Consider the following 25,216-nt stretch of genomic DNA (forward strand, 5'->3'; position numbering starts at 1 on the left):
GCAGCAGTTAAGTGTGCACATTCCGCTTCTCAGCGGCCCGGGGTTCGCCAGTTCGGATCCCGGGTGAGGACATGGCACTGCTTGGCAAGCCATACTGTGGCAGGTGTCCCACGTATAAAGTAAAGGAAGATGGGCATGGATGTGAGCTCAGGGCCAGTCTTCCTCAGAAAAAAGAGGAGGATTGGCAGTAGTTAGCTCAGGGCTGATCTTCCTGAAAAGAAACCCCAAAAGAGTAAAAAATAAATGAAAAAATGTCAGAAGGAAAAAAGGCAAAACATTTCAAGACAATTCATCAGCACAATTTAGTTTTATTTCAATGAAAGATTTAAACATTTTTAATATGGAAGTGACATTTAACATGTATTTTTAATTATACTGTATAATTTATACTGATTTATTTGATGATCACACTGATTTTGAACTCTTAAAAATAGTATCTTTTAATCCTCAAGACATCTCAATTCCTAAAAGAAGAATCATAAATTACTGACCAAACTTTTCTTTTGCTTCGGTAGGTTAACTGGCTCAAAAACAGAGATAACATTTCCATAGGATGCTGCAATCTTTTAAGAGGAAAAAAGAAAGAAAATTTATGAATATGTTAACTTACTTATGAATTAAAAGAGCAAAACAAACGAATAGTATAACTTAATATTCCCATACACACAATTTCATTCACCAATACTTCAGAATGTCGGTTTTGGAGACCACAATATCTGGGTCAAAATCCCAGTACTGTCACTTACTAACTGTAACTAGCAAGTTAATCTCTATGAATCTTAGTTTTTTCTATCTACATTTACAATATGTATAATACTGTCTTCCTAATAGAATTGTTTTGAAGATTCAAATCACATTTGTGAAACATCTAGTATATAATAATCTATAAGACGCACAATAAATGTTAATTCCCTTCCTCACAGAAGAAAATGTATTGATGTATTCCTTGTCAAGTACGGAATTTGACATGACTTAAAAAATGAGTTTTTAGGTTATCTGTTCTCAAAGTTCACAATTCTGTCGACGTATATTTCACTTTTTAAAAATAAAACTTAGCACTATTCCTTTGTGAACACTCTAAGGAGTATATTTTTTCAATATTCTATTTGAGTATCTTTAAAATTAACTCTTTAAACCAATGGAGCATAACCCTTCCTGGCTCTATAAGAGCCTTCTGGTTTTATAAGGTAGCCACTATAACAGCTTAAGTGAGCCACAAATGAAGAACGTCAAAATATCAGAAATCAGACAGATGGAGTGAATGAATCAGGGATAAAAATAAGAACATATAACCTAGTAAAGAGGGGGTAAGGAATGAGGATGTAACACACGTATGGGAAAAAACCTTCTAATGGTTATTTTAAGTGTTCCGAGGAGTTCTTAGGATGTAGAAATCATCTGCACTGAGTTGGTCTGGGAGGGAATGTTTAGTTTGGACCTTTAAGTGTGGGTAGGATTTCAAAGGGCAGTGAACATTACACTTTAGAAATAGGGCATGGTATGAACACAAGTGTAAAAATTAAAAGAGGCAAGGAATGGTTGGAGATGACTGACCATTAGCCCAGCTAGAAGAGAGGGTCCCTTATAACAGAATAACGGACATGAGGCCAAAAGGGCAGGTTTGAACCGGGCTGTACAGGGCCTCATGCCAAGGTGAACAATTTGAACTTTTCCAAGGTAATGGGAAGCTAAGAATGTTTTTAAGCAAATGAATAACAAATGCAGACGAATTTTCTCAGGAAAATTAATCTGATAGTACTACAAAGAAAAACAGTAACAATAAAATACCGATCCCTATGTCATCAAGCAGCATTTCCTTCTTAAAGGCAGAAAGAAGTCCCCAGGTACCAGAACATATAAATTTTATTCCTGACACTTTAAGGAATCATTTGACTATACTGATATCTGTGAAACAAAGGAAAGAAGTCTCAAAGAGTTTTTAGCATTCCGTAATAAAGACGATTTTTGTAGTGTAGTGAGAATGATAGGTGTGAATGAAAGAAAGACAGATGAGAGACACTTGTAACTATATTAAAGGTAAGGGACACTGGAGTAACAACAACAAAAAAAAAACAGTAGTCCAACAAACAGATAAAGACTGCAAGAGTTGAAACCCCTTTCACCATGAGTATCTTTAAACTTGGTCACAGGAAGTAACTTGTCAGACAGGCAGGTTTATTAGAAATGATTAAATTATTAAAAAAAAAGTTGGGGCCACTTTGATTTCTCACACAAAGTGTTCTGGTGGAATCATATAGTCAAGCAATGTATTTAACTATCAAAATAAATTTGCAAAGTTCAGCCCAGGCTAGCTATAACTATACCTAGGCCTGGGCATTTATGCCTATGTAGTGCTACATCAAGCTAGACACTATGCTGCCTACTAGTTACGACTTTCCCAATGCTGGTATTATATAGAACTGAATCATATATCCTGTTTCTTTTGTTGCTGTTGCTGATTTACCTTCAAGGTTACTTTTCACTTTTCAGATGCAAACAGAGGTCCAGATAAAATCTTTCATTTTTCTTATAGTTTGGAATAAATTAATAAAAAAATTATAGACTTTACAAAAGTTTATCCTCATTTTAGTACAAAGTTTATTCAAAAGTTACAAGGAGATAACTACCTGTTTATAGATAAAGAATGACTCTAACAAACGATTTCACCTCAGTAGTTTACTTGCAAATAGATGTAAGATTTATTGTCATTCCTTTCCCTCAATCTAATTAATTTTTAAATAAGTAAGCTTTAGATCTGTTCTACAGGTAATAAGTATTATGTTTCTTTGTCAACTCTTAGAGAAGATTATGCTGTATTTCAAAATTATATAAGAATGGAATTACTGACAATCTCTAAGATACATGTGAGAGGGTCAAGAATTTTGGTTTCTAACGGTGCATCTTAGAGAACCAAAGAAATTTGTAGCTGCTTTGTCTTTGAAACTAAGAGAGTCTCTAACTCAGAGACTATGCTGACAAAAGACAAAACAAATCTCATATTACCACAAGATTACAAACCTTGCCTTGTTGCATTGAACAGTCTACACATCCTACTTGAATATTTCCATGTTTAGCTCCTGGGATTATTTGCAATCTTTCAAAATCACTTCCCAGTATAACAATGTCACATCCAGATGCGTAAGCCTAAAAAACAAAAAGAACAAAATAAAATAAAAATGACAAAATTGTCAAGAAAATATTTATCATGTAGAATACTGGCATTAAATATTATGTTTTAATAGATTAATTTTAAATATTCTTTTTTAAAAAATCTATTATTATTTGAGAATATTTCCCTTACCTGCACATATAGTCCCATCAGCAAATTTGGTCAGTTCTAGTTGCAAAACTGATACCAGTTCTGTTCACTTCTTCTATCTCGACTAAATGCTACTGCCCTGTCTAAGCCACCATCATTTCTCTCCTGCATTACTGTTAATAGTCTGATGATTCCATTCTTGCTTCCCTCTAATTCCTGTCCACACAAAGATAAAAGTAATCTATTAAAAACGTTTATTACACCAAATAATTTTCCCTGCTTAAACCCTTTCAATAGTTTCCCCACTGCACTTGGAATAAAATCTCAACTCCTTACCATGGTCAATACCCTAAAGGATTGTCCTAATTCTACAAACCCATCTCAAGCTACTCTTTCAGTCACTCAACTGGCTCCTGTCCACATATTGACCTTCTTTCTGTTCTTTGGTAATATCAATCCTTTTCCACCTCAGAGTGGTTTATCTACCTTTTAACTGCCTGGCTTCGTCTAGCTAGCTTCTTTTCAACATTCAGGTCTCACTCCCCAACTATTCTCTCTCCCTTTCATTACTTGCCATCACATTACTGTTTATTTTTCTTAACAGCGTATATCACAGTTTGTAAATATCTTGCTTATTACCCATTTCCATGATTAGAAGTTAAGTTCCAAGACAAAAAGTTCGGGTTCAAACTTATCTTGTTCTCTGCTCTAGCTCCCAATTCTAACTGGAGGGCCTGCTTTATAAATACCTATGGAATAAATGAAGTACTTAATTTTAGAAAAACCATCACCATAACCAAATAAAAGGATAAATAGTTCAAGGCATCTTGGCAAGCATTTTGGTGCTCTTTTTGGAATTTTAAAATTAGCAGAACTCTTCCAACTAGAATTCTTTTTGTGTTCTTTTCCCCACCTTCTTAGATCACAGGAGTTTCTTCCATTACAGAGCATATAACTGTCCTCCTAGAATTCATGTACATAAGCCAGCATGCAGTATAACCCTGACAATAAAACATCTATTACAAATTGTTTTCCATCCTGTTAAGTTCTTAAAGTTCTAGTAATTCTTGACTTTCTCATCACTTTTGCACATGCACATTTCCTTACTTAATATAAAAAATATTATACTTAATATATACTTTATGACCTTAATTCCTACAAAAGCCAAAATGGTTCTATACAAGCTACCAAAAAATATTAGAAAAGTGACTTGAGAGAACATACCAATAAATCTGCTCACATTACAGACAAGAAAATCAGTCCTAAACAGGCTGACATAACTTCTTAGTGGCAGAGAGGGCTTGAGAACCCTGATCTCTTGATTCTTGATCTACTGCTATTTCCAAGGCACCTCCAGGACTTCCCTAGTTAAGCATGCTTGCCTGGAATTTTCCTAAAAAGAATTCAGGATAATCAAGTCTGGTCACCAGTGTCACATAGTGGAAAAAATTGGCTCAGTAAACAAACAAACAAACAAAAAATCTCATGATGATCTGCTCACCTATTACAAATATCCACAACAGGATCATAAGGCTTATCACAAGACTGTTAGCAAGAATAAATTCCAAAAACTATTTTTAAGAAAAATTTTCATTCAGAATACTCTAAATATCTCAATATTTTAGAAACTGATTTTCTCAATACTAAATTTTGATAAAATACTGTCACTGTTCCCCAAAATATCATGTTAAATTTTGGATATTTCAGTTTAGAATTCTTTCTCACTAAACAAATATTTTTCCCTTTCCATTAATTGTAATATACATATTTCTTAAAAAACCATGTCTTTGTAACTTTGCCTTCCTTTTGTGATACCTGAAACTATCTACCTACTTTCAGATATTGCTGCAACTATTTTTGTCAATCATGAATCTAAATTTTCTTGAATTAAGTCCACATTAATCCTGAAGCACCTCACAAAATTACTGTTTAACACAATAAATATTTAAAAATTTGCAGAGTTGAGAAATACAAGGTTATCCCAACAATAAACACTTAGACCTATAGCAAGGAAGATAACTTATAATACAAGTAATCCTTGATCATTCAAGACCTATCTAGTTCTGGATTACCCCTGTTCTTTTGCTATTGTTGTATCATACTATCACTTCCTGTCATTTGACTTTTCCTTAGTGACAGTACTAAAACATGCAAAGCTGTCTCTCTTTACTTTTGGTAAACTTTAAATCAAATGAAAATTACTGATCTTCATCTGGAATATCTCTTACTCAGGCCTCTCTTTCTTCTCTCAGAGTTATAAGTAATGGATGGCAGTAAACTACCTAGATGGAAAAGAAAAAGGATAAAACCACCTGCACTCCACACTTGATGAGTTGACTATTATCATTGGGGCTTCTAATAAATATCCTCTGCTCTTCTTGACTACAGAATTTAAATATTTACAGTTTATTTGATTGTATAATTAAACATAAGATGCACTAAAGACTCAAACCATACTGAACCATTTCTTAATCATTTTCTTAATCCATTTCCTAATCATTTTCAAGATTTTGTAAATGTCTTCTTAAAAATCCTGCTGTGCATAGAAAACTGGTTGAATAAACTACAGCACATATCCACAATGGAGTATTACACAGCTGTAAAACTAATGAAGAAGAGATCTATGAACTGACATGGAGTAATTTCTAGGGAGTATTATTCAATGAAAAAAAGGAAAGTATAAAAGGGCATATATGGCATGTTGTTTTTTGTGTGAGGAACAAGGAAAATAAGAAAACATGGACATATCTGCTTATTACAAAAAGAAACAAGATAAAACTAAGGGAAAAATAAAGTTGGTTACCTACAAAGGGGAGGAGAATGGAGTGGAAGGAATATAGAAAAGAATGGCACTTCTGAGTATAACTTATTACACAGTTATGATTTTTGATATGATTTTTGAAAACATGTTAACATCACACATATTCAAAAATTAAATTAAACCAATCAGAATGGGGGAGAAGTGAAACAAACGAACTAATTGTATTTCAAATTAATAATAATAATCCACTCTGAAAGAAAGAAGTCAGGAGGAACTAAGTAACTTACGAACACAATTAAGACTATGTATTTCAGTCTTGGGCAGTGAGAAGGAAAAAAGTGGTCCTCCTCCTGTGTTTCTGCTTTACTCTCACACTACCACACTCACAACATTTTTGACAACAGATGTGTGGGAGTTTTAACCACACCAAGCAATTCTGTGACAAGAATTGGATGTCCTAACAATTTAACTACCTGGAGATAGTGTCAGATTCCACACGTTTAAGGGCTCAGTCTTAATTGAGACTGCCCTCCACTTCAGATGCTACTCACAAGTAGTAGATCCCCAGATTACCCACAACTCCTGTCCACTTGGCTGCTAATCAGAGGTTCCCATGACCTTCTCCCCCTTGGATTTGACTATTTGCTAGAGCAGCTCACAGAACTCAGGAAAACACTTATTAATGTTAACCAGTTTATTAAAGAACGTGATAAAGGGTACAGATGAACGGCTAGATGAAGAGATACATAGGACAAGGTCTAGGAGGGTCCCAGAGCGCAGGAGCTGTTGTTCCTGTGGTGTTGGGATGTGTCAATTATTAACTCCATTTCCAACCCCTCTCTCATCTCTGGAAAAGTGGGTGAGTTGGGCTGAAAACTCCAAGCTTCTAATCATGGCTTGGTCTTTCTGGTGACCAGTGGCCTTCCAAGAGTCAGCCAGGAGTCCACCCAGAGTTGCCTAATTAGAACAAAAGATACTCCTAGTGCTCTTATCACTTAGGCATTTACAAGGGTTTCAGGAGCCCTGAATCAGGACCTAGGGTCAAACACCAAATATTAGCATAAGAGATGCTCCTAATGCTGTTATCACTTAGGAATTTACAAGGGTTTCAGGAGCTCTGTGCCAGAAACCAGGGACAGAGACCAATACATATATTTTCTATTATCTCATAGGCAGAGTGGGGAGAAGAGCACAAACAAATCCTGAACTTTTTTTGCAGGGCTTTTTTATTGTAGTGGCATGGACAATGCAATTCTGAAACTATTTTAGATGTATTATAGGATTGAGCAAATGAGTGAAGGTTCTGTGTAAAAAAGAACAAAGATGAGAAATGAGAGAAGACAGAGTCAGGTAAGGTTGGACTAGAATTGGAAATACTCACAAAAAATCTGGATTTCCAAAATATACATATTTTCATGTGCACATGTAAATATACGTTTGTATATGTATGTGTGTACGTATGTGTGTGCAGTATGCATATACATGCGTATATTTGCTAGTTCTGTCCACTGAAAGGCCCAAGAAGCAAAGACATTCTAGTAGCAATGAGATCACCTAACATCTTGATCTTGGTCTCTACTATCATTCCCTACTAAAAGAAACCAGGGCTCCTCAAAGAAATGGCTAATTACAGGGCTGGAGCAGGGTAGCTGCCCGGAACCCACAGCCTAGAATATCTTGTTATGCCAGAAAGAAAGAAGGTGCTTATTTTTTTAAAAAAGAAAAAAAGAAAGAAAGAAAGGAAAAGCATCGGGCAAGAATCATCATCAGTGGATGCTCAATCCAAGGGAAAATTTTGATGAAAATCAGGATATCTGCTTGGTCTTAAAGTGTCTCTCACACACTGCTATTAGTTGCAAGAGGGAAAAAAAACCAAATCAGTTATACAGTGGAGAAATTGGGTAACACCTTGATGGGTCATCAAAATTGACATCATTAATGATAGATATCATGTGCCTCCAAATGAAATACCCAGAGAAGGACACAACATGATCTATGCAGAATTTTGGCCAAGAATGCATAACCTAGATCTAATCAAGAGGAAAATCAGACAAACGCAAAATGAGAAAAGGTTTGTTTTTTAAAAGTGGGGGGGGGGAGATGTTACGTTCTTCAAATGTCGATGTCAAAACGAACAAAGAAAAAAGAGAAGAAAATTGATGCTAAAGAGAGGTAACTAAATGTTAATACTTGCCCATGGACTGAATCCTGCACTGGAAGGGACAAAAATGCTATAGAGAACATTGTTATATCAACTAATGAAACTGGAACATGAATAACAAATTAAAGTCGCATATCAAAGTAAATTTATGAAGTTGATAACTGTAGTGTGATTACATAAGAGAATATTCCTATTATCATGAAATACAAACTAAAGAATTTAAGGGTAAAGAGTCATGACATAGCCATGAATCTCAAATGGTTCATAAAAAAAAATTATGTAGGTGCATACACATACAATGTGCCCAAATGATAAAGAAAATGGGGGTAAATTATTATCATTAGCCAAATTTAGGTAAAGAGAATATGGGTGTTCCTTGTACCATTTTATTTTACAACTTTTTCTAGGTATGCAATTATTTCTAGTTATTTTCCATGTAGTAATGAAAACATCTAAAACCTAAATAATTATTTCCAAAACGTTAAAACAAATATACTGTCACTTTTTTGTGCTTTCTTCTATCTCTCACTCACTATAGTCTTCTGAGCCTATTTTTTCTCTTGCTACAGGGCCGATGCTAAGTGCTTTTCACTGGTATCCCATTTAATCCTCACAACAAATCCTGTGAGGTATTTACTAGAATCACCCCACTTTACCAATAAGGAAATTCAAACTTAGAGATTGAGTAATTTGGCTCAAATCTCAGAGCTAATATGAGGCACAAGTGAGACTGAAACCAAGCTATAACTAATGGGAAAAAACATGCTCTTACTGCCTCTGTTCTGCTGCCATATAATGCCTTATAAACAAACATCAGTATGAGTTTAATAATTTTTCTCTAATTTCTTCCCATAATTAAAAATGTCTTATTTGGAAGTAAAGCAGCCAGAACTCCCATAATTGCTGATAGGAATGTAAAATAAGATGGTACAACTACTTTGGAAAGCTAAAAACATGCATTCTCAATGATCTAGCAATTCTACTGCTAAGTTTATACCCAAGAGAAATGTGTCCAAATGTACACCAAGAGACATGTACAAAAACATTCATAGTCATCATATAAGCCCCAAAGTAGAACCAACTCAAATGTCCATCAACAACGGAATATATACATAAACTGCAGTATTATCATACAATGGAACAATATAAAGCATTGGTTCCCAAACTTTCTGCTCTCAGGAATCCTTTGCACTCGTTTTTTTTTTAGGAAGATTAGCCCTAAGCTAACTACTACCAGTCCTCCTCTTTTTGCTGAGGAAGCCTGGCCCTGAGCTAACATTCGTGCCTATCTTCCTCTACTTTATACGTGGGATGCCTACCACAGCAAGGTGTGCCAAGCGGTGCCATGTCTGCACCTGGGATCGGAACCGGCGAACCCCGGGCTGCCCGCCGAGAAGCGGAACGTGTGCACTTAACCACTGCACCAACGGGCCAGCCCTCCTTTGCACTCTTAAGAAAAGTATTGAGGATAAGCACCCTCCAATCCCCCTCTCCAAGAGCGTTAGTTTATATGGGTTATCACTATCAATATTTACTCTTTTAGAAATTAAAACTGAGAAAACATAATACATTGACTGAATCAGTAATCAAAACATCCCAACAAATAAAAGCCCAGTACCAGATGGCTATACCAGTGAATTCTACCAAACATTTAAAGAAGAACTAACATCAATTCTCCTCAAACTCTTCCAAAAAACTGAAGGGGTAACACTTCTAAACTCATTTTACAAGGCCTGCATTACCCTGATACGAAAGTGACAAAGATATTACAATAAAAGAAAATTACAGGGGCCAGCTCAGTGGCACTGCAGTTAAGTTCACACATTCCACTTCAGTAGCCCAGGGTCCGCCGGTGCGGACATGGCACCGCTCATCAAGCCATGCTGTGGCAGGTGTCCTACATATAAAGTAGAGGAAGATGGGCATGGATGTTAGCTCAGGGCCAGTCTTCCTCAGCAAAAAGAGGAGGATTGGCAGCAGATATTAGCTCAGGGCTGATCTTCCTCAAAAAGGGAAAGAAAAGAAAAGAAAATTACAGACCAATATCCCTGATGAACATAGATGCAAAAATCTGCAAGAAAATACTAGCAAACCAATTTCAACAGCACATTAGAAGATCATACACCATAATTTAGTGGGATTTATCCCTGGGATGAAAGGAAGGTTCAATAAAGGCCATATACGACAAGCGCATGGATAATATCATACTCACTAATGAAAAGCTGAAAGCTTTCCTCTAAGATTAGGAATAAGACAAGGATGCCCATTTTCACCTCTTCTACCCAACACAGTACTGGTAGTTCTAGCCAGAGCAATTAGGCAAGAAAAAGAAATAAAGGTCATCCAAATCAGAAAGGAAGACACAAAATTGTCTGTTTGCAGATGAAAAGATACTCTATATAGAAAATTCTAAAGACTTCACCAAAAAACTAATAAATGAATTCAGCAAAGTTACAGGACACAAAATCAACATACAAAAATCAGTTGCCTTTCTACATACTTATAACAAATTATTCGAAAAATAAATTAAGAAAATCCAATTTATAATAGCATCAAAAGGAATAAAATACTTAAGAATAAATTTAACCAAGGCAAAGATCTTGTACACTGAAAACTATAAGACACTGATTAAAGAAACCGAAGACAACACAAATAAATGGAAAGATATCCAGTGTTCTTGGATTGGAAGAACACTGTTAAAATGTCCATAATACCCAAAGCTATCTACGGATTCAATGCAATCCTTATCAAAATTCCATTGGTATTTTTCAGAGAAATAAATTAAAAATCCTAAAATTCATACAGAACCACAAAAGACCCCAAAAAGCCAAACAATCTTGAGCAAGAAGAACTAAGCTGGAGCCACCACACTTCCTGATCTCAAAATATATTACAAGACTATAGTAACAAACAGTACAATACTGGCATAAAAACAGAGACTAAAGGAACAGAATCATGAGCCCAGACACAAACCTACACACATACGGTCTCCTAATCTTCAACAAAAGTGCCAAGATTACATTACATAATGGGGAATAAATAGTGTTGGGAAAACTGGAAATCCACAAGCAAAGGAATAAAATTGGACCCTTATCTTACATCATACACAAAAATCAACTTAAAATGGATTAAAGACTTGAACATAAGACCTGAAACCATAAAACTCCTAGAACAAAACATAGGGGAAAAGTTCCTTGACAGTGGTTGTAGTAATGATTTTTTGGATAGGAGATCAAAAGCAGAAACAACAAAAGCAATAATAAACAAGACGGGTTACATCAAATTAAAAAGCTTCTGCACAGCAAAAGAAATCTTCAACAAAATGAAAAGGCAACCTACGGAATGGGAAAAAATATTTGCAAACCATATCTGATAAGTAGTTAACATCCAAAAGATATAATCAACTCATACAACTCAATAGCAAAAAAACAAACAATCCAGGGGCTGGCCAAGTGGTTGGGTTCATGTGCTCCACTTTCGCGGCCCAGAGTTCACCAATTCGGATCCTAGGCATGGACCTATGCACAGCTCATCAAGCCATGCTGTGGTGGCATCCCACATGGAGGAACTAGAATGACTTGAACTAGCATACACAGCTATGTACTGGGACTTCGGGGAGAAAAAAGAAAAAAAAAAAGAGGAAGAGGGGCAACAGACGTTAGCTCAGAGCCAATCCTCCTCACAAAAAAAAAAGAAAGCCAAAGAGAGCAGAGGGTTTAAATAAATAAATAAATAAACAATTCAATTAAAATGTGGACAGAAGACCTGAATAGACATTTTTCCAAAGAAGATATACAAATGGCCAATAGGTACATGAAAAGATGTTCAACATCACTAATCATCAATGCAAATTAAAACCACAATGAGATATCACCTCGCACCTGTGAGAATGGCTATCATCAAAAAGACAAGAGCGGGGCTGGCCCTGTGGCATAGTGGTTAAGTTCATGTGCTCCACTTTGGTGGCCCAGGGTTCGAGGGTTCAGACCTACACACCACTCATCAAGCCATGCTGTGGCAGCATCCCACAGACAAAAAAACAGAGGAAGATTGGCATAGATGTTAATTCAGGGCGAATTCTCCTCAAGCAAAAAAAGAGGGAGACCAACAATAGATGTTAGCTCAGGGCCAATCTTCCTCAAGCAAAAAAGAGGAAGACTGACAACAGATTTTAGCTCAGGATCAATTCTTCTCACCAAAAAAACAGAAAGACAAGAGATAACAAGTGTTGGTAAAGATGTGGAGAAAAGGGAACCCTTGTGCACTCCTATTGGGAATGTAAACTGATGTAGCCACAATGGAAAACAGTATGGAGGTTCCTCAAAAAATTAAAAATAGAACTACCATATGATCCAGCAATCCCACTTCTGGGTATACATCCAAAGATGATGAAATCATTATCTCGAAGAGATATCTGCACTCCCATATCCACTGCAGCATTATTCACAATAGCAAAGATGTGAAAACAACCTAAGTATCCATCAATGGATGAACAGATAAATAAAACGTGGTATATATATGTGTGTGTGTGTGTGTATATATACACACACACACACACATATATATATCATGGAATATTATTCAACCATAAAAAAGAAGGAAATACTGCCATTTGTGACAACCTTGAGGGCATTTTGCTAAGTGAAACAATTCAGACAGAGAAAGACAAATACTGTTATCTATGTATTCCACTTAAATGTAGAATCTAAAAACATCTTACTAATAGAAACAGAAAATAAAATGGTGGTTGCCAGGGGCTGGGTGATAGAGGAAATGGGGGATATTGGTCAAAGGTCAAAGAGGACAAAGTTTCAGATATAAGATGAATAAGTTCTGGGGACCTAATGTACAGCATGGCCACTATAATTAACAATATTGTATTGTATACTTGAAAATTTCTATGAGAGTAAATCTTTAATATTCTCACGATAACAACAAGAAGAACAAAATGGTAATTATCCAAGGTAAAGGATGTGATAAGTAACCTTATTGTGGTAAACATTTCATAATATATATGTGTATCAAATCATCACATTGTACACCTTAAACTTATACAATGATATACATCAATTACATCTCAACAAAGCTGAGGAAAAAAGAGAGAGATGAATCTGTACAGATAATCTGAGTATAATCCAAAAATCACTTGAAATAAACAACTCTTCTTATGGATATTTCTAAAAGACTATTAAAATTAATTCAATCTCTAGAGTTTATACAACATGATGAGGTAATAAGCATGGAAATACACCCAAAAATCCAAAACCAAAAACATGGAAAACAGCCTTTAATTTAAAATGAGCTACTCATGATTTTAAAATAATCCATCTGTCACTAAATTCTTAAATAAAAACAACCCACCTACCTGGTTTTAAATAAAAACCAAAGATGTAATACAATATATATATTTGCAAACTGAAATCTAAAACTAGTTTTACAGATTTTTCTAAAATAAATTATTCTCAAAAACTCATTTCAAGGTGCCTGACTATACTGTGGAAGGTTATCAAAACAATAACAGCAGCACTGGTTTATCACACAAACTGTCATGCTACTTGCCCTCCAAAATTCATACGCATAGATTACAAATTGGTATTCTAGCTGCTTCTGTCAAAAGATCTATAGTCAGAACAATTACTAACCAATGAAAATTAAATTGACAAATGAAAATCCTTTTATTAGGCACATGTAATACTAGATTTACTAACTTTGAGACTAAAGAAGATGCAAAAGAAGTGAGTTCATATGTGCGTTATCAAGCACACAATCGAAACATGATTTTTAACTTTAAATTTTGGCAGAGAACTTTCTCAAATATTCTAAAGTTCAAAAATTATCCAAAGCTGTAACATTTGGTACTCTAATTTGGAAATCCTGTGATTTCTGTAAAACACTTAGATTTTCTGTTTTCACTGTTTTGTTTTAACCAACCATACCAGGCAAATACCCCAAAGCATTTCTTCCTGGTATATTTCCTGGTTAAATGACTTACATTTGGTATGCCGTAATTAACTTTATTCTTGTTTTTAAAAATATAATGTTAAGAATTAGTATTACTTCAATTATCTTAAAAGCACTTTAATACTACTTAAAACATATTTTAAAATAGACCAAATTTTTAAAAAGAAGTCCAATTTAGTACTCATAATGGCATATGAGCGCCACAAAAATCTTCCTCTTTCTCCAGATGTGAGCACTATCAAACTTTCCCCTCGTGTATTCTCTCCACCCACAAAGACTCACATGCCCCCTCCAAAAAAAGAACCCTTTCATCCTCCCACCTATACAGGCTTCCCTAGAGTGAACAAAACAGAAAGTTAAACTAAAGGATGCTTACTATCACGGTAAACTGAGGAAGGAGAATGCTAATTCAGGCTCTATCTCTCTACCAACACCCACCTAACTTCAGTCCATCTTTGGACTTCTCATCTAGGTCCTCCTGGCTGGGGACACTGGGTTGTCTAATAAAAAAAGAGAGCCTGGAGCTATATGTTCACTTTCCCTCCTATAGGAAAGGCGTTTAAATTTCACACTAGAGACAGGAAGTCCTAAATATTAACACAATCTGTCTGTCTCTTGGAAATTACCTCCCTTTCCATTTCATTCAAAACATAGTTACAATACTAGGAATGGACAAAACACAAAATGAGAAGAAAAAAAATCTGTTATATATTAAAACACATATTACATCATCAGTATGCACAGAAATATTAGAAAATCTAAATTCTAATTAACTGCGCCTCTTTTTAACTTGTTATTTATCTTTTATAAACAAAATATTTTTTATTCTAAAAACAAAAGTTGTCAGCAGATCAGAACCAGGTTGCTCACATACTTTCACTCTAAAAATGGTGGAAAATTAAGAAGGAAAAAGGAGTGAGGGAAACATTCATGTAAATAAAGAAAAAATAAAGAATTTTTGCTTAGTGTACCTGAAATCTCTCCTAGTTGCTCACTTGATATTGATGGTAAAACGCATAACAACTGACATGGAAAAAATTTAAAGAAACTTCAATAGAAATATTTTATTTTGACTCAAATCTAAATAATCAAAGCTATTTTAAAAGAATTTTTAATTATATTTCAACCAAGCTTCTTTATCTATTATTCACCAATCCAACCAGTATTTATCAAACACTTTCTATGTGCCAAGCATTAGAATGAATATAACCTTAATTTTATAATTGTTGACATTTTTAAGGGTTTTACATTTACTAAGCAATGAACTTAGAACTTATCACTTTTTCATGTAACAACCCTATGAATAGGTACTATTTTAGCACCATTCTATAGGTAAAAAAAGCGATTCAAAGAATGTGAAAGAACTTGCCCATGGATACACAACTAACTATAAGGGACTAGGCTGGAAACCAAATCCAGGTAACGATTCTATGAGATGTCACTAGTCCCTCGATCACTATTCTAGGTGCTCACAACAAAACCGTGGAAGACATACACAACGCAAGAGTGGTTAATGATACAATGAAAGTGCAAATACAGCACTTTGAAAGTGTTAAGACTCACTGTCACTGCTTACTAGAAGGTTTCATATGAACAGCAAAGTCTAAATAGTCTGCTGCCAGTTTAAGTAGTAAAAAAGTATCTAATACTTATACTAACTATATCAGTAATTGCATATTTTAAAATCTGGAGTCCATGAGAACTGGCATTCAATTTTATTTCAATATAAAATCTGTCAGACTTTATTTGGAAAACAAGAACTCATCTATTGTATCTTTCAAAACAAGAATAGGTAAGTTATCTGCAAACATGGAAAGGGAGGAATTACAAACACAGAACTGTCTTCAGAGAAGGCATAAGTACTAGAAGGAATAAAAGAATTCTTCAGGGGAGCCTGCAAGAAGAGATCTCATGTTCCCACCTCAAGCAAAACTGGAATTTACAGAGATTTTCTTAGTCTGCACATACCATCTACCATTAATGTTTGCTATCTTCATATAAAAAAAAAGAAGTCAAAATCCAAAGAGTTTAAAAACAAAATTCAAGGCATAAACAAGAAATACATTCTGCTTTTTAATTTGAAAGAAAAAGAGGCAATTTCAAGAGAGATAAATTTAAGACGTATATGGTGTCCAGGAAACTGATGGCAAGAAACAGTTTATTACAGAGCTATCGACTTAATGTTAAAGAGTCATGGAAGGATTGGCTGCAAAGGAAAAAGACGATTGTTAATCCATAAACTAGCACCAAAATTCCAGAGAGCTGGGATCTCTTTACACTAAACAAACCAAAACAAAAACTATTTTTACCTTATTTACTAGAATGCTTCCTGAGACCTGGGAGAAATCTGCAGTAGACTTGGTGGGAGATGATTAAAGCCTGGTCTCTGGAAATGGACCTTAAAATTCAGCAGAACTGAGCAACAAGCTACATGACGATGTAGGATGACCATATAATCTTTGGAATATTAACTCACTTCTCCTTTAAAATAACAGAGGCACTCACCACGGTTTTATATACACTGAGAGGGGTCATCTAGGTGTACAGATAGGCCAGCGTACTGTATATGCTTTGAAGTTGACACCACTGCTCACATTGACTCTGAATGCCTTCTTAAAAAAGTTCTTAGAATCTACTTTGCAGAAAACACTCATATAACTTTAGGAGATGGCAGAGAATGCAATGTTACCATACTATAATCTCCCACTAGGGAATCCTCCTTAGGATGCTGTTTATTTCCCCCCTCTAAATAGCAAGAGCAGAGAGCAATGACCTACTACAGAGAGACTATAGTTGCTCACTGAGACTCTCAGAGATCACTCTTCTGAGTATTCAGGCTAGAATTAGAATCTATAAAACTGCTAGTGTCAAGTGCAAGCTAAGGTGTGTATGAGTCACTCTACAGGGGAGGTACAGACTCTACCTGAAAGGAAAGTACTTGGTTGGCAGAGATCTAAAAGCACAATTCAGGCACTAAATGCCTACACCATGTTAAATAATGACTATTATTTATTCTGACTGACCACAAAAAAGGTCCAAAGTAGATGAGAACAAAACCTGGAGCATCTGTTATGCTGTTTACTTTGTTTCACTTATTTAGGTAAAATTAAGTTTTACTTTTAATCACAACTAAAAGATAGCCACAAAAGTTGCGCAAAAATCATGAGCATTATAAATACGTTTGGATAAAGGATATCATGCGCAATACTGACTTATAGTTTGAAATTACTATAAAAAGTACATTAAGGAAGAAAATGCCACTATACTGGTAAGTAGCCAGAAGTCTGGGGCCCTCTTCCTTCCAATATCTGGTGAAGACCAACGAAATCCAAGTCACTTTCAGTAAACCTTAACCTGGAATTACGACTACATAGCAAAGAGGAGTTTTACTGAAAATCAGTAATGCAACTTTTAGTAATTAATGTAAGCAATGTAAAATAAATAAAAGTTTCCCAGGACTACTAAACTGTTACATATGGAATTTAAAGGATGGCAGGAGTGAATTATGAAAAGCACGGTTTTTCTTCACAAACTTATTCCTCAGTGAATCAGAAGAAAAATAAATGAAAAACACTGTTTTCCCTATATTTTTAATCAGCGCTAGCTGTCGATAGCAAACAATCAGTAATTGTTTTAAGACACCTACTCTTTTTATCTACAAGGATACTTGACCTTAACTTAGAACAAGAAATGAAACCAATCGCAACTATTTCTAAACTTGACCATTTGATCCTATGGAGTGGGGTAATAAAAACCCCCTCCACAACGATTTTTGGAGAAACGACTTTGGCAAACCATCCCAGTCCAAGGACGTCAGACCAGAAACTTTAAAAATCCTACAAAACATTCTCACTTCCGAGTTCGGGCTCCGTACAGCAAGTACCTCAATGACCGAAAGGTTTTTGCCCCCTTCGCTCTCCAAGGCCAGGTCCGCCGGGCCCTCGGGGGCGGGGACCTCCGCGGGGGACCTGAGGCCCCGGGTGCGAGCGACGAGGCGTTCTCGGCCTCTGCCGTCATTCTGGGCCGAGTCTGGCTGACTCAGGGGCGCCTCCCGCACTCACCGTGAAGCGCTGATCGCCGACGCTGCCCACGGAGAAGCAGTGATCACCGGGGTTCACGGCCCCGGTCAGCACCTGGTGCAGGTTCATGTCGGCGCCTTAGTCCACCAACAGCCGCCGCGTCCGGCTCATGCCCGGGGTCAGCGGCCGTTTACCTCCCTCCTTCCCTCAGGGGCGGCGGCCGCTCTTGGGCGGCGACGGCGGCAGCGACAGGAGCCAGGAGCCGGAGCCGCTCAACCGGGGCCCGCAGCTCATCCCGAGCCCTGGCAGGCGAGGCCCGGAGGGGGCGGGCCGGCGAACGGGCGGAGCGCCGCGCCCGTCTGCGCACCTGTCACAGCCCGCGCGGGCCCAGGTGAAGCTCGGGGGCGACTCGGCGGCCGCGACCCCGGGCCGACTCAGCAGCCAGGAGGCTGCGCCTTCCACACTTCCTCTAAGCTCTGGGCGGCTGGCCCTGACCGAGCCCGAGTGGCGCAAGGAGCACGCGCTCGCCCTGCCCGCCTGACCTGTCCCTTCCTAGCTCCGGTGCCCGCCACCCCCACTAGCGTCCGCCGCTTGCTAAGCGTCCCTAGGTCCCTTTGACAGAAATATCGCGAGATTTCCCTCAGCGCAGAGGAGTACCGCGGTGAAGGACTCGCTTTTTCACCACAGCACGTACGTACACAGATCAGCAAGTGGATGTGAAAACGCCTCTTCTAGTCAGATGTGGCCAATCCCGAGCTCCGGTCCACCTAGGGCTCCGCCCACCAATGAAGACAGTCCAATCTCTTTGAGGTTTGTGAGTGACTCTGTCCGTTTGAGTGTTGAACGGAAGAAGCCTTGCAGAAACACGATAAGCCTAGAATGAGATGAAAGTTATCAAGTTATGCTGTAGGTTAGGGCTTAATCTGACTGGTGGACTAGAAAGCGTAAAAAGAGTGAAGTGCATTATAAATGTAGTTGCAGTGTTCTCAGTCCTGGTAGAGACTACAAGTCCCAACAAGCACCGCTCCCCTGGGCGGCCCGCGAGTACGCCAAGTGAATGTGACCCTGAAAGCTCTGTCTGGGCAGAGTAGTTACTCCGGCCGTGCGCGCCTTTGCAACTCGCCAAACAGGATAACTTTGAAAGGTTTAAACACTTGACAAGTACTAAAATGAAGTGTTTTCACCTAAGTTTACCTGAACTTCGGTTTTGAAGTGGTGCTGATAATAATACCCTACCAGGCCTGCGTTGACCGTTTGTTTTGGAAAAATATAAGAATTCCAAAATGATTAGTGTCACAGAACTGTGAGATTCAACCCTCATTGTATTTTGACACAAATGTTGTATTATTATTGATAAACATCTGTTTATGTGTCTCCTCCCATATACTATGAGCCTCTTAGGGACAGACTGTCCTGTTCGTCTCTGTATCCCAAGTGTCTAGCACAGCGCCAGTTCCAATTTAGGTATTCAGTAAATGTTAAATGAATGAATGTAAATAGGAACTCTCTACCTTAAAAATAGTAGTTTTTTAAAAAGTACTAAATTGATTTTTATGTACTTTTGATGTGGTAAAAAAGAAACCCTTCACACTAATACTTGTTGGGAGTAGTACTCATAATTTTATTTCCTTTTGCTTTCCTTGTTTTTTGCAATGTACATTTACTTTGTTTTGCAATAAAAAGTTACCTAAAAACAAGTTGAGGAGCCATCTCCCTTTTTTCAATTTGAAAGATGTAAATGAATTATTTTATCCCTTTATCTTCATAAAAATGGACTTAAAACTTCATTTGTCTTTCTTAAAAGCTATTTTACTGAAGTCTAACATACAGTTTAATTTGTATTTTAATTATTAATTCAAATTTTACTTAAAGTGGTTTTAAGTTAATTTTATATTTTAGACCCTAAATCAAGATTTTTCTATATCCCACATAAATTCTATGTCCGGCTGAAAGTTTAACATGCTCACTCATTCTAGTCTACCCAGTTTTTGGTTTTGAAGGGCATGCAGTGTAGCAGAAGAGTAGAAACTAAGTTACCTAGCAGGAAATCTGAAATCTACTCCTGACCTCACATTAGTTGTGTGACCTTAGAAAAGTCTTCTTAACTTTAAGACTCGTTTTCCTTATCTGTAAAATTAGCAGGTTTGACTTGATTATCAACAACATTTTGCTTGGCGTTTTCATTCCTCCAACCCTGTACATCTATTACTTTTTATTAAATTCCTTCAGGCTTGAGATTGACTACCAAAGTTTGGCCTAACTACTCACTTAGACAAGTTACTTCATGTCTCAGTACTTTACTTTCCTTATCTATAAAGTGGGGCCAGCAGTAGACTTTCTTCATAAAATTATCATGAGGATTAAATAAGAACAGTGTTTGGCACATAGTCAGAATTCAGTAGATGTTAGCTATTATTATTATTATCATCATCATTATTATTAATAAACCGAACATATACTTACTCTTTCTGAGGTTTTCCAAATGGTGTCAAACCTCAGTCCAAGTCAAACTTTCCAGGGATGTCTGAGACTGCCACAAGTGTTCTGAGCCCATCTCAGTCTGCATCCAAAACTGTGGGACTACCATAGCTAATGAAAAACGAGGACATTCTTTTGCCTCTTATTCGTCAGAAATACTGCTACTACTTTATTAAATTGCCCATTAAACAACCTTTCTTTGATATACAGCAGACGACCTGTTTCAATGCAACAACTAAACACTTTTAATTTATCTATTTCTTCCACTGCAAGTCCAGCTTGCCGTCTGGTTTTGTACAGACCTTGAACTAAGAATGGTTTTCACATTTTTAAATGGTTCAAAAAATCAATAGAAGAATAATATTTCATGATACATGAAAATTATATGAAATTCACATGTCCATAAATAAAATTTTATTGGAACACAGCCATGCATAGTTATTTAGGTATTGTCTGTGGCTTCTTTCACATTACAGCTGCAGAGTTGAGTAGTTTCAACAAAGACTATATGGACTTCAAAGCCAAAAATATTTGCTATTTGGCCCTTTAGAGAAAAAGCTTATTGACCCCTGACATATAGGAAGGATCCTCTACTGCTCTGTGATGTATGACATCGCTTTTCACTTAGCAGAATTGTTATTGTACTGTTGACAACTCAGCTTAATTAGCAAAACATTTAATATTATGATTACCCAAGCACCATTAAATACATCTGTTGTATCCCTGATTCCCCTGAATTTATCATATACAGAGTAGATACTCACTAATAGTTGACTGCAAGGATGAATAGACAGGACCTGGCTTGCATGTATATAAAAGGTTCCCTGAAAGAACTATCCCAGAGAGGTGGCCATAGACAATCCCCTGCTTCCAAGCTGCTGCTCCTCATAGATGACCCACTAATGTCACTCACCTCCCCTTAACAACACTTTATCCAATCCTAAATCCAGTCACGACTTCTTAATGCAATTTGGGCATAACTCTGACCTTGTGGTAAAGGTAAAATTAGTAAGGTAAGGAAATGGAGGAGATGAAGGTAAAGTAGACATGGCTGCCTTTCATCCTCCCCTCCCTGACCCCTTCTGCCCAGAGGCCACAAATCCACCTCCAAACACAAAAAGCCCAAGGGAATTCTTTCTTTTTTCTTTTTTATTTATTTATTTTTTTTTTTGAGGAAGATTAGCTCTGAGCTAACTACTGCCAATCTTCCTCTTTTTGCTGAGGAAGACTGGCCCTGGGTTAACATCCATGCTCATCTTCCTCTACTTTATATGTGGGACGCCTACCACAGCATGGCTTGTCAAGTGGTGCCGTGTCCGCACCCAGGATCTGAACCAGTGGACCCCGAGCCTCTGAGAAGCAGAAAGTGCACACTGAACCGCTGCGCCACCGGGCGGGCCCCCCAAGGGAATTCTTGAATCTAATTAGTCTCTGAAATGTAATTGAATTTTATCATTCTGTCTTTTGAATGCTCAAAGGCTGGGTGCCTTTGTATTTTTTCCTTTTAGTTTCTTTCATTCTTTTTTTTTCTTTAGTTTCTTTAGTTTTTTCTTTAGGTTTATTTCTAAGAAATAAAAGAGGAAGAGGATAGCTCTAAAAATGGAAGTCTTTTTTTTTTTTTTGGTGAGGAAGATTAGCCCTGAGCTAACATCCGTGCCAGCCTTCCTCTATTTTGTATATAGGATGCCTCTACAGCATAGTTGACGAGGAGAATATGTCCTCACCAGGATCTGAACCCACTATCCTATGCCACCAAAGTGGAGTGCACATAACTTTAACCACTTGATCATGGGCCTGGCCCCCAGAAGTCTTTTGTTTCTTTTTTTTAATTTTTGTATATTTTGCATTATTACTAGCAACAAAATCTCTTACAAAACCAAAGTGCTGTGGTTTCTGCGATTGGCAGACCAAAGAGAAGTTACGCTTTCTTTGGTGCTAGTCTTAAATGGGAAGGGAGACTTATCAGCCTCACTGGGTGGTAATGGTGTTAAAGAAAAGCAAGCAGGCTAGACTCTGAGATCCTTGGCGAGGTGGGGAAGGAGCATATTGGAAGCCAGCTCAGATTGAGAAGTAGTCATGCCTCTTGCTCACTCTCTGATTTCCTGAAATCTTTTTCATTACCCTTCTCCCTGCCACCTTCATCCTAACCTCATCAATATAAACCTTTATCCTTCGGAGCCACCAATAGAGGCTTCACTTCCCACTGCCAACACCCAACAGATGAGGGAGGTTAGAAGTAAAGTTACAATCCCGTAACTAAGGCTGAATCAGGGGGACTATGCTGTGGAATTTCACACAAGCATTCTGAACTCATCTCATAAAGATAATTTGAGGGTCTCTGTGTAACTAAGATATTGACTGCCCCAGAAACCTGCCTGCATTACCAATAGCAACCTTGCTGTGGCAAAATCCATCAGGAATATGATAGGTTAAATAGATACTTGAGCAATGATATAGCATCCTAGCCAACATTTATAATATTGTTACTATAACTGTGAGCCTTTGAGCCAGTTTGAACAGACCTTGTCTCTTAGCAACAAAGTGATTAGGGATTGTCTTTCAGAAAATCTGAAAAGTCACATAGCCAAAGCATGCACAGAAGAAGAAATTTTTACCTGAAGTGACTGCCGGACCAAAGATCCTCCTCCCCATGGGACTGAAGGACTGGGACACAACCAGAACTTAAAAGTTGGACTCTTATCAGAAGCAAGTGGTCCCTCATTCAGGAAGATTGGATGTTAAAAGTCCTTCCCCACCCTATCATAAATGTTTAGAACCCTGTAATAAAAGTTTAGAACCCTGTCATAAATGTGTAGAACCTTTACCTCAAATGTTTGAAGCTCACCAATCCAAACCTGTCCTGCCAGCATTTCTGTGTGCCAGCTTATTCTCCCTAACTTCTTAAATTTCACCCAAAATCCTGAATCAGGGAGACAGATCTGAGGGCACATGCCCCCTGTCTCCCTGCAGATCAGTCTCACAGAATAAAGCTGATTTCTCCCCCCAAAACTGATGCTGTAATTAATTGGGCTTCTTTTAATGTACATTGGGCAACAGAACCCAATTTTATGCAGTAACATTACTGTAGAAAAACAATTCTAATACCTCTAAAATTTGGAGATTGCTGTTAAATACTCTTGGCTCACACTCACTTGCTCGGCTGTAGGATTCCCCACCCTTAAGTATTTAAAGGGCAGTTATTTATAAAAGCCACTGTTTAGGGGCCGGCCCCGTGTCTCAGCGGTTAAGTTCACATGTTCTACTTCAGCGGCCCGGGATTCGCCGGTTCAGATCCTAGATGTGGACCTACGCACCACTTGTCAAGCCATGACAAAACAGGCGTCCCACATATAAACTAGAGGAAGATGGGCATGGATGTTAGCTCAGGGCCAGTCTTCCTCAGCAAAAAGAGGAGGATTGGCAACAGATGTTAGCTCAGGGCTAATCTTCCTCAATAAAAAAAAAAAGCCACTGTTTATTATATACCCCTTCTACACTGTAATAGGTATTTTGTTTATCTCATTTAAATCTCAACAACCCTAAGGGTAATATCTTTGTTTTAGAAATGAAGAAATCTAAACTCAAAGAGATTAAAGAATTTACCCAAGGTCACATTAGGTTTGAGTCTTATCACCACTGGAGGATTTGAACTCAGATCTCTTGGGCTGCAAAGGCCCTTTAAGTGTTCTCCAAAGACCCCCGAATCCTAAGGGGAATATGGTCAGAACCTCCCACTTACCCCCTAGCTGGCAAGGTGAGACGAGACAGCGGAGGTGAGTTGACTTCTTTAAATTGGGTCTTCAGTGATTCTCTGGTAGAAAGAACCATCTTCTCAAAATGGTTTTCTCCTCCTCTTCCTCAAGATAGAAGGAAAGCTCACCTCCTTACCTTGACCCATTCCCAAACTTTGTTGAAAGGTAAAATAAATATCTCCAATCAAAAATCTCCCTGATACTCAGCCAATTAGGTAGATATTCAGCTAGTAAAAGGCAAATACTTCTAGGAAAGTTCTGAAACTGTCAATAAGTCACACACATCAGTTGTGGGGTTTTGTTTTTGTTTTTGTTTTTTTTTCTTCAGAGTCAGCCCTTGCCCCAGGCACCACGAGCCTGGCCCTTCTCTCCACAGTGTTCTGTTCTGGGGGTCTGGGGTCAGGGAGTCCAGCCTGCAGAGCTATCCCATCATAGCCAGGCCATCCTGGACCTCCACGGCCAGCAGGGGGGCTCAGGCCAGTCAGTTGTGGTTTTGATCAGACTGTGACTCTTCTCATGCCCAGTGGTATTTTCATTAGGAGGAAGCAGAAGTCAAGAGATGGAATTTTGAAAGGGAAGGGAGAGGCCAGGTGGAAGACAGCTGCAGGGAGTCTTGTTTAGCCAGGAGCAACTTGAGGGCAATGGACTCTGGGACAGCAATGAAGAGGGTGTGGGAGAGGAAGACGTTTGCTCTACCCTCTCTGGGTCCTTCTGGCAGGACAACAAATTAAATTCACATGAGACGGAATAACAGGAGAAAACTAAACAAAGCGTTATACCATGTATACATGGGAGAGGCCCAGGCAAACTGAGCAACTCCGCCAA

At 37.7% G+C, this 25,216-nt stretch overlaps 1 protein-coding gene across 5 annotated transcripts in view; it reads right to left on the bottom strand.

Moving 5' to 3' along the window:
- Positions 1-23,403, bottom strand: part of DMXL1 (Dmx like 1) — a 137,916-nt gene extending 114,513 nt beyond the window's left edge. For 4 of the 5 annotated variants that reach the window (XM_001504549.7, XM_003362834.5, XM_014730725.3 and 1 more), the window contains exons 1-3: positions 18,204-18,777; positions 3,019-3,144; positions 492-563 (exon numbers count right to left, since the gene is read on the bottom strand). In XM_001504549.7, coding sequence (XP_001504599.1) covers positions 492-563; positions 3,019-3,144; positions 18,204-18,290 — 285 coding nt within the window. In that variant the 5' untranslated portion in view covers positions 18,291-18,777. Of the gene's footprint in view, positions 1-491; positions 564-3,018; positions 3,145-18,203; positions 18,778-18,859; positions 19,036-23,254 lie in introns of those variants that run through there. The other variant, XM_070233202.1, reaches the window with a different exon arrangement.
- Between the last annotated feature and the right edge of the window lie 1,813 nt (positions 23,404-25,216).

Source organism: Equus caballus, chromosome 14, assembly GCF_041296265.1.
Source record: "Equus caballus isolate H_3958 breed thoroughbred chromosome 14, TB-T2T, whole genome shotgun sequence".
Taxonomy (NCBI): domain Eukaryota; kingdom Metazoa; phylum Chordata; class Mammalia; order Perissodactyla; family Equidae; genus Equus; species Equus caballus.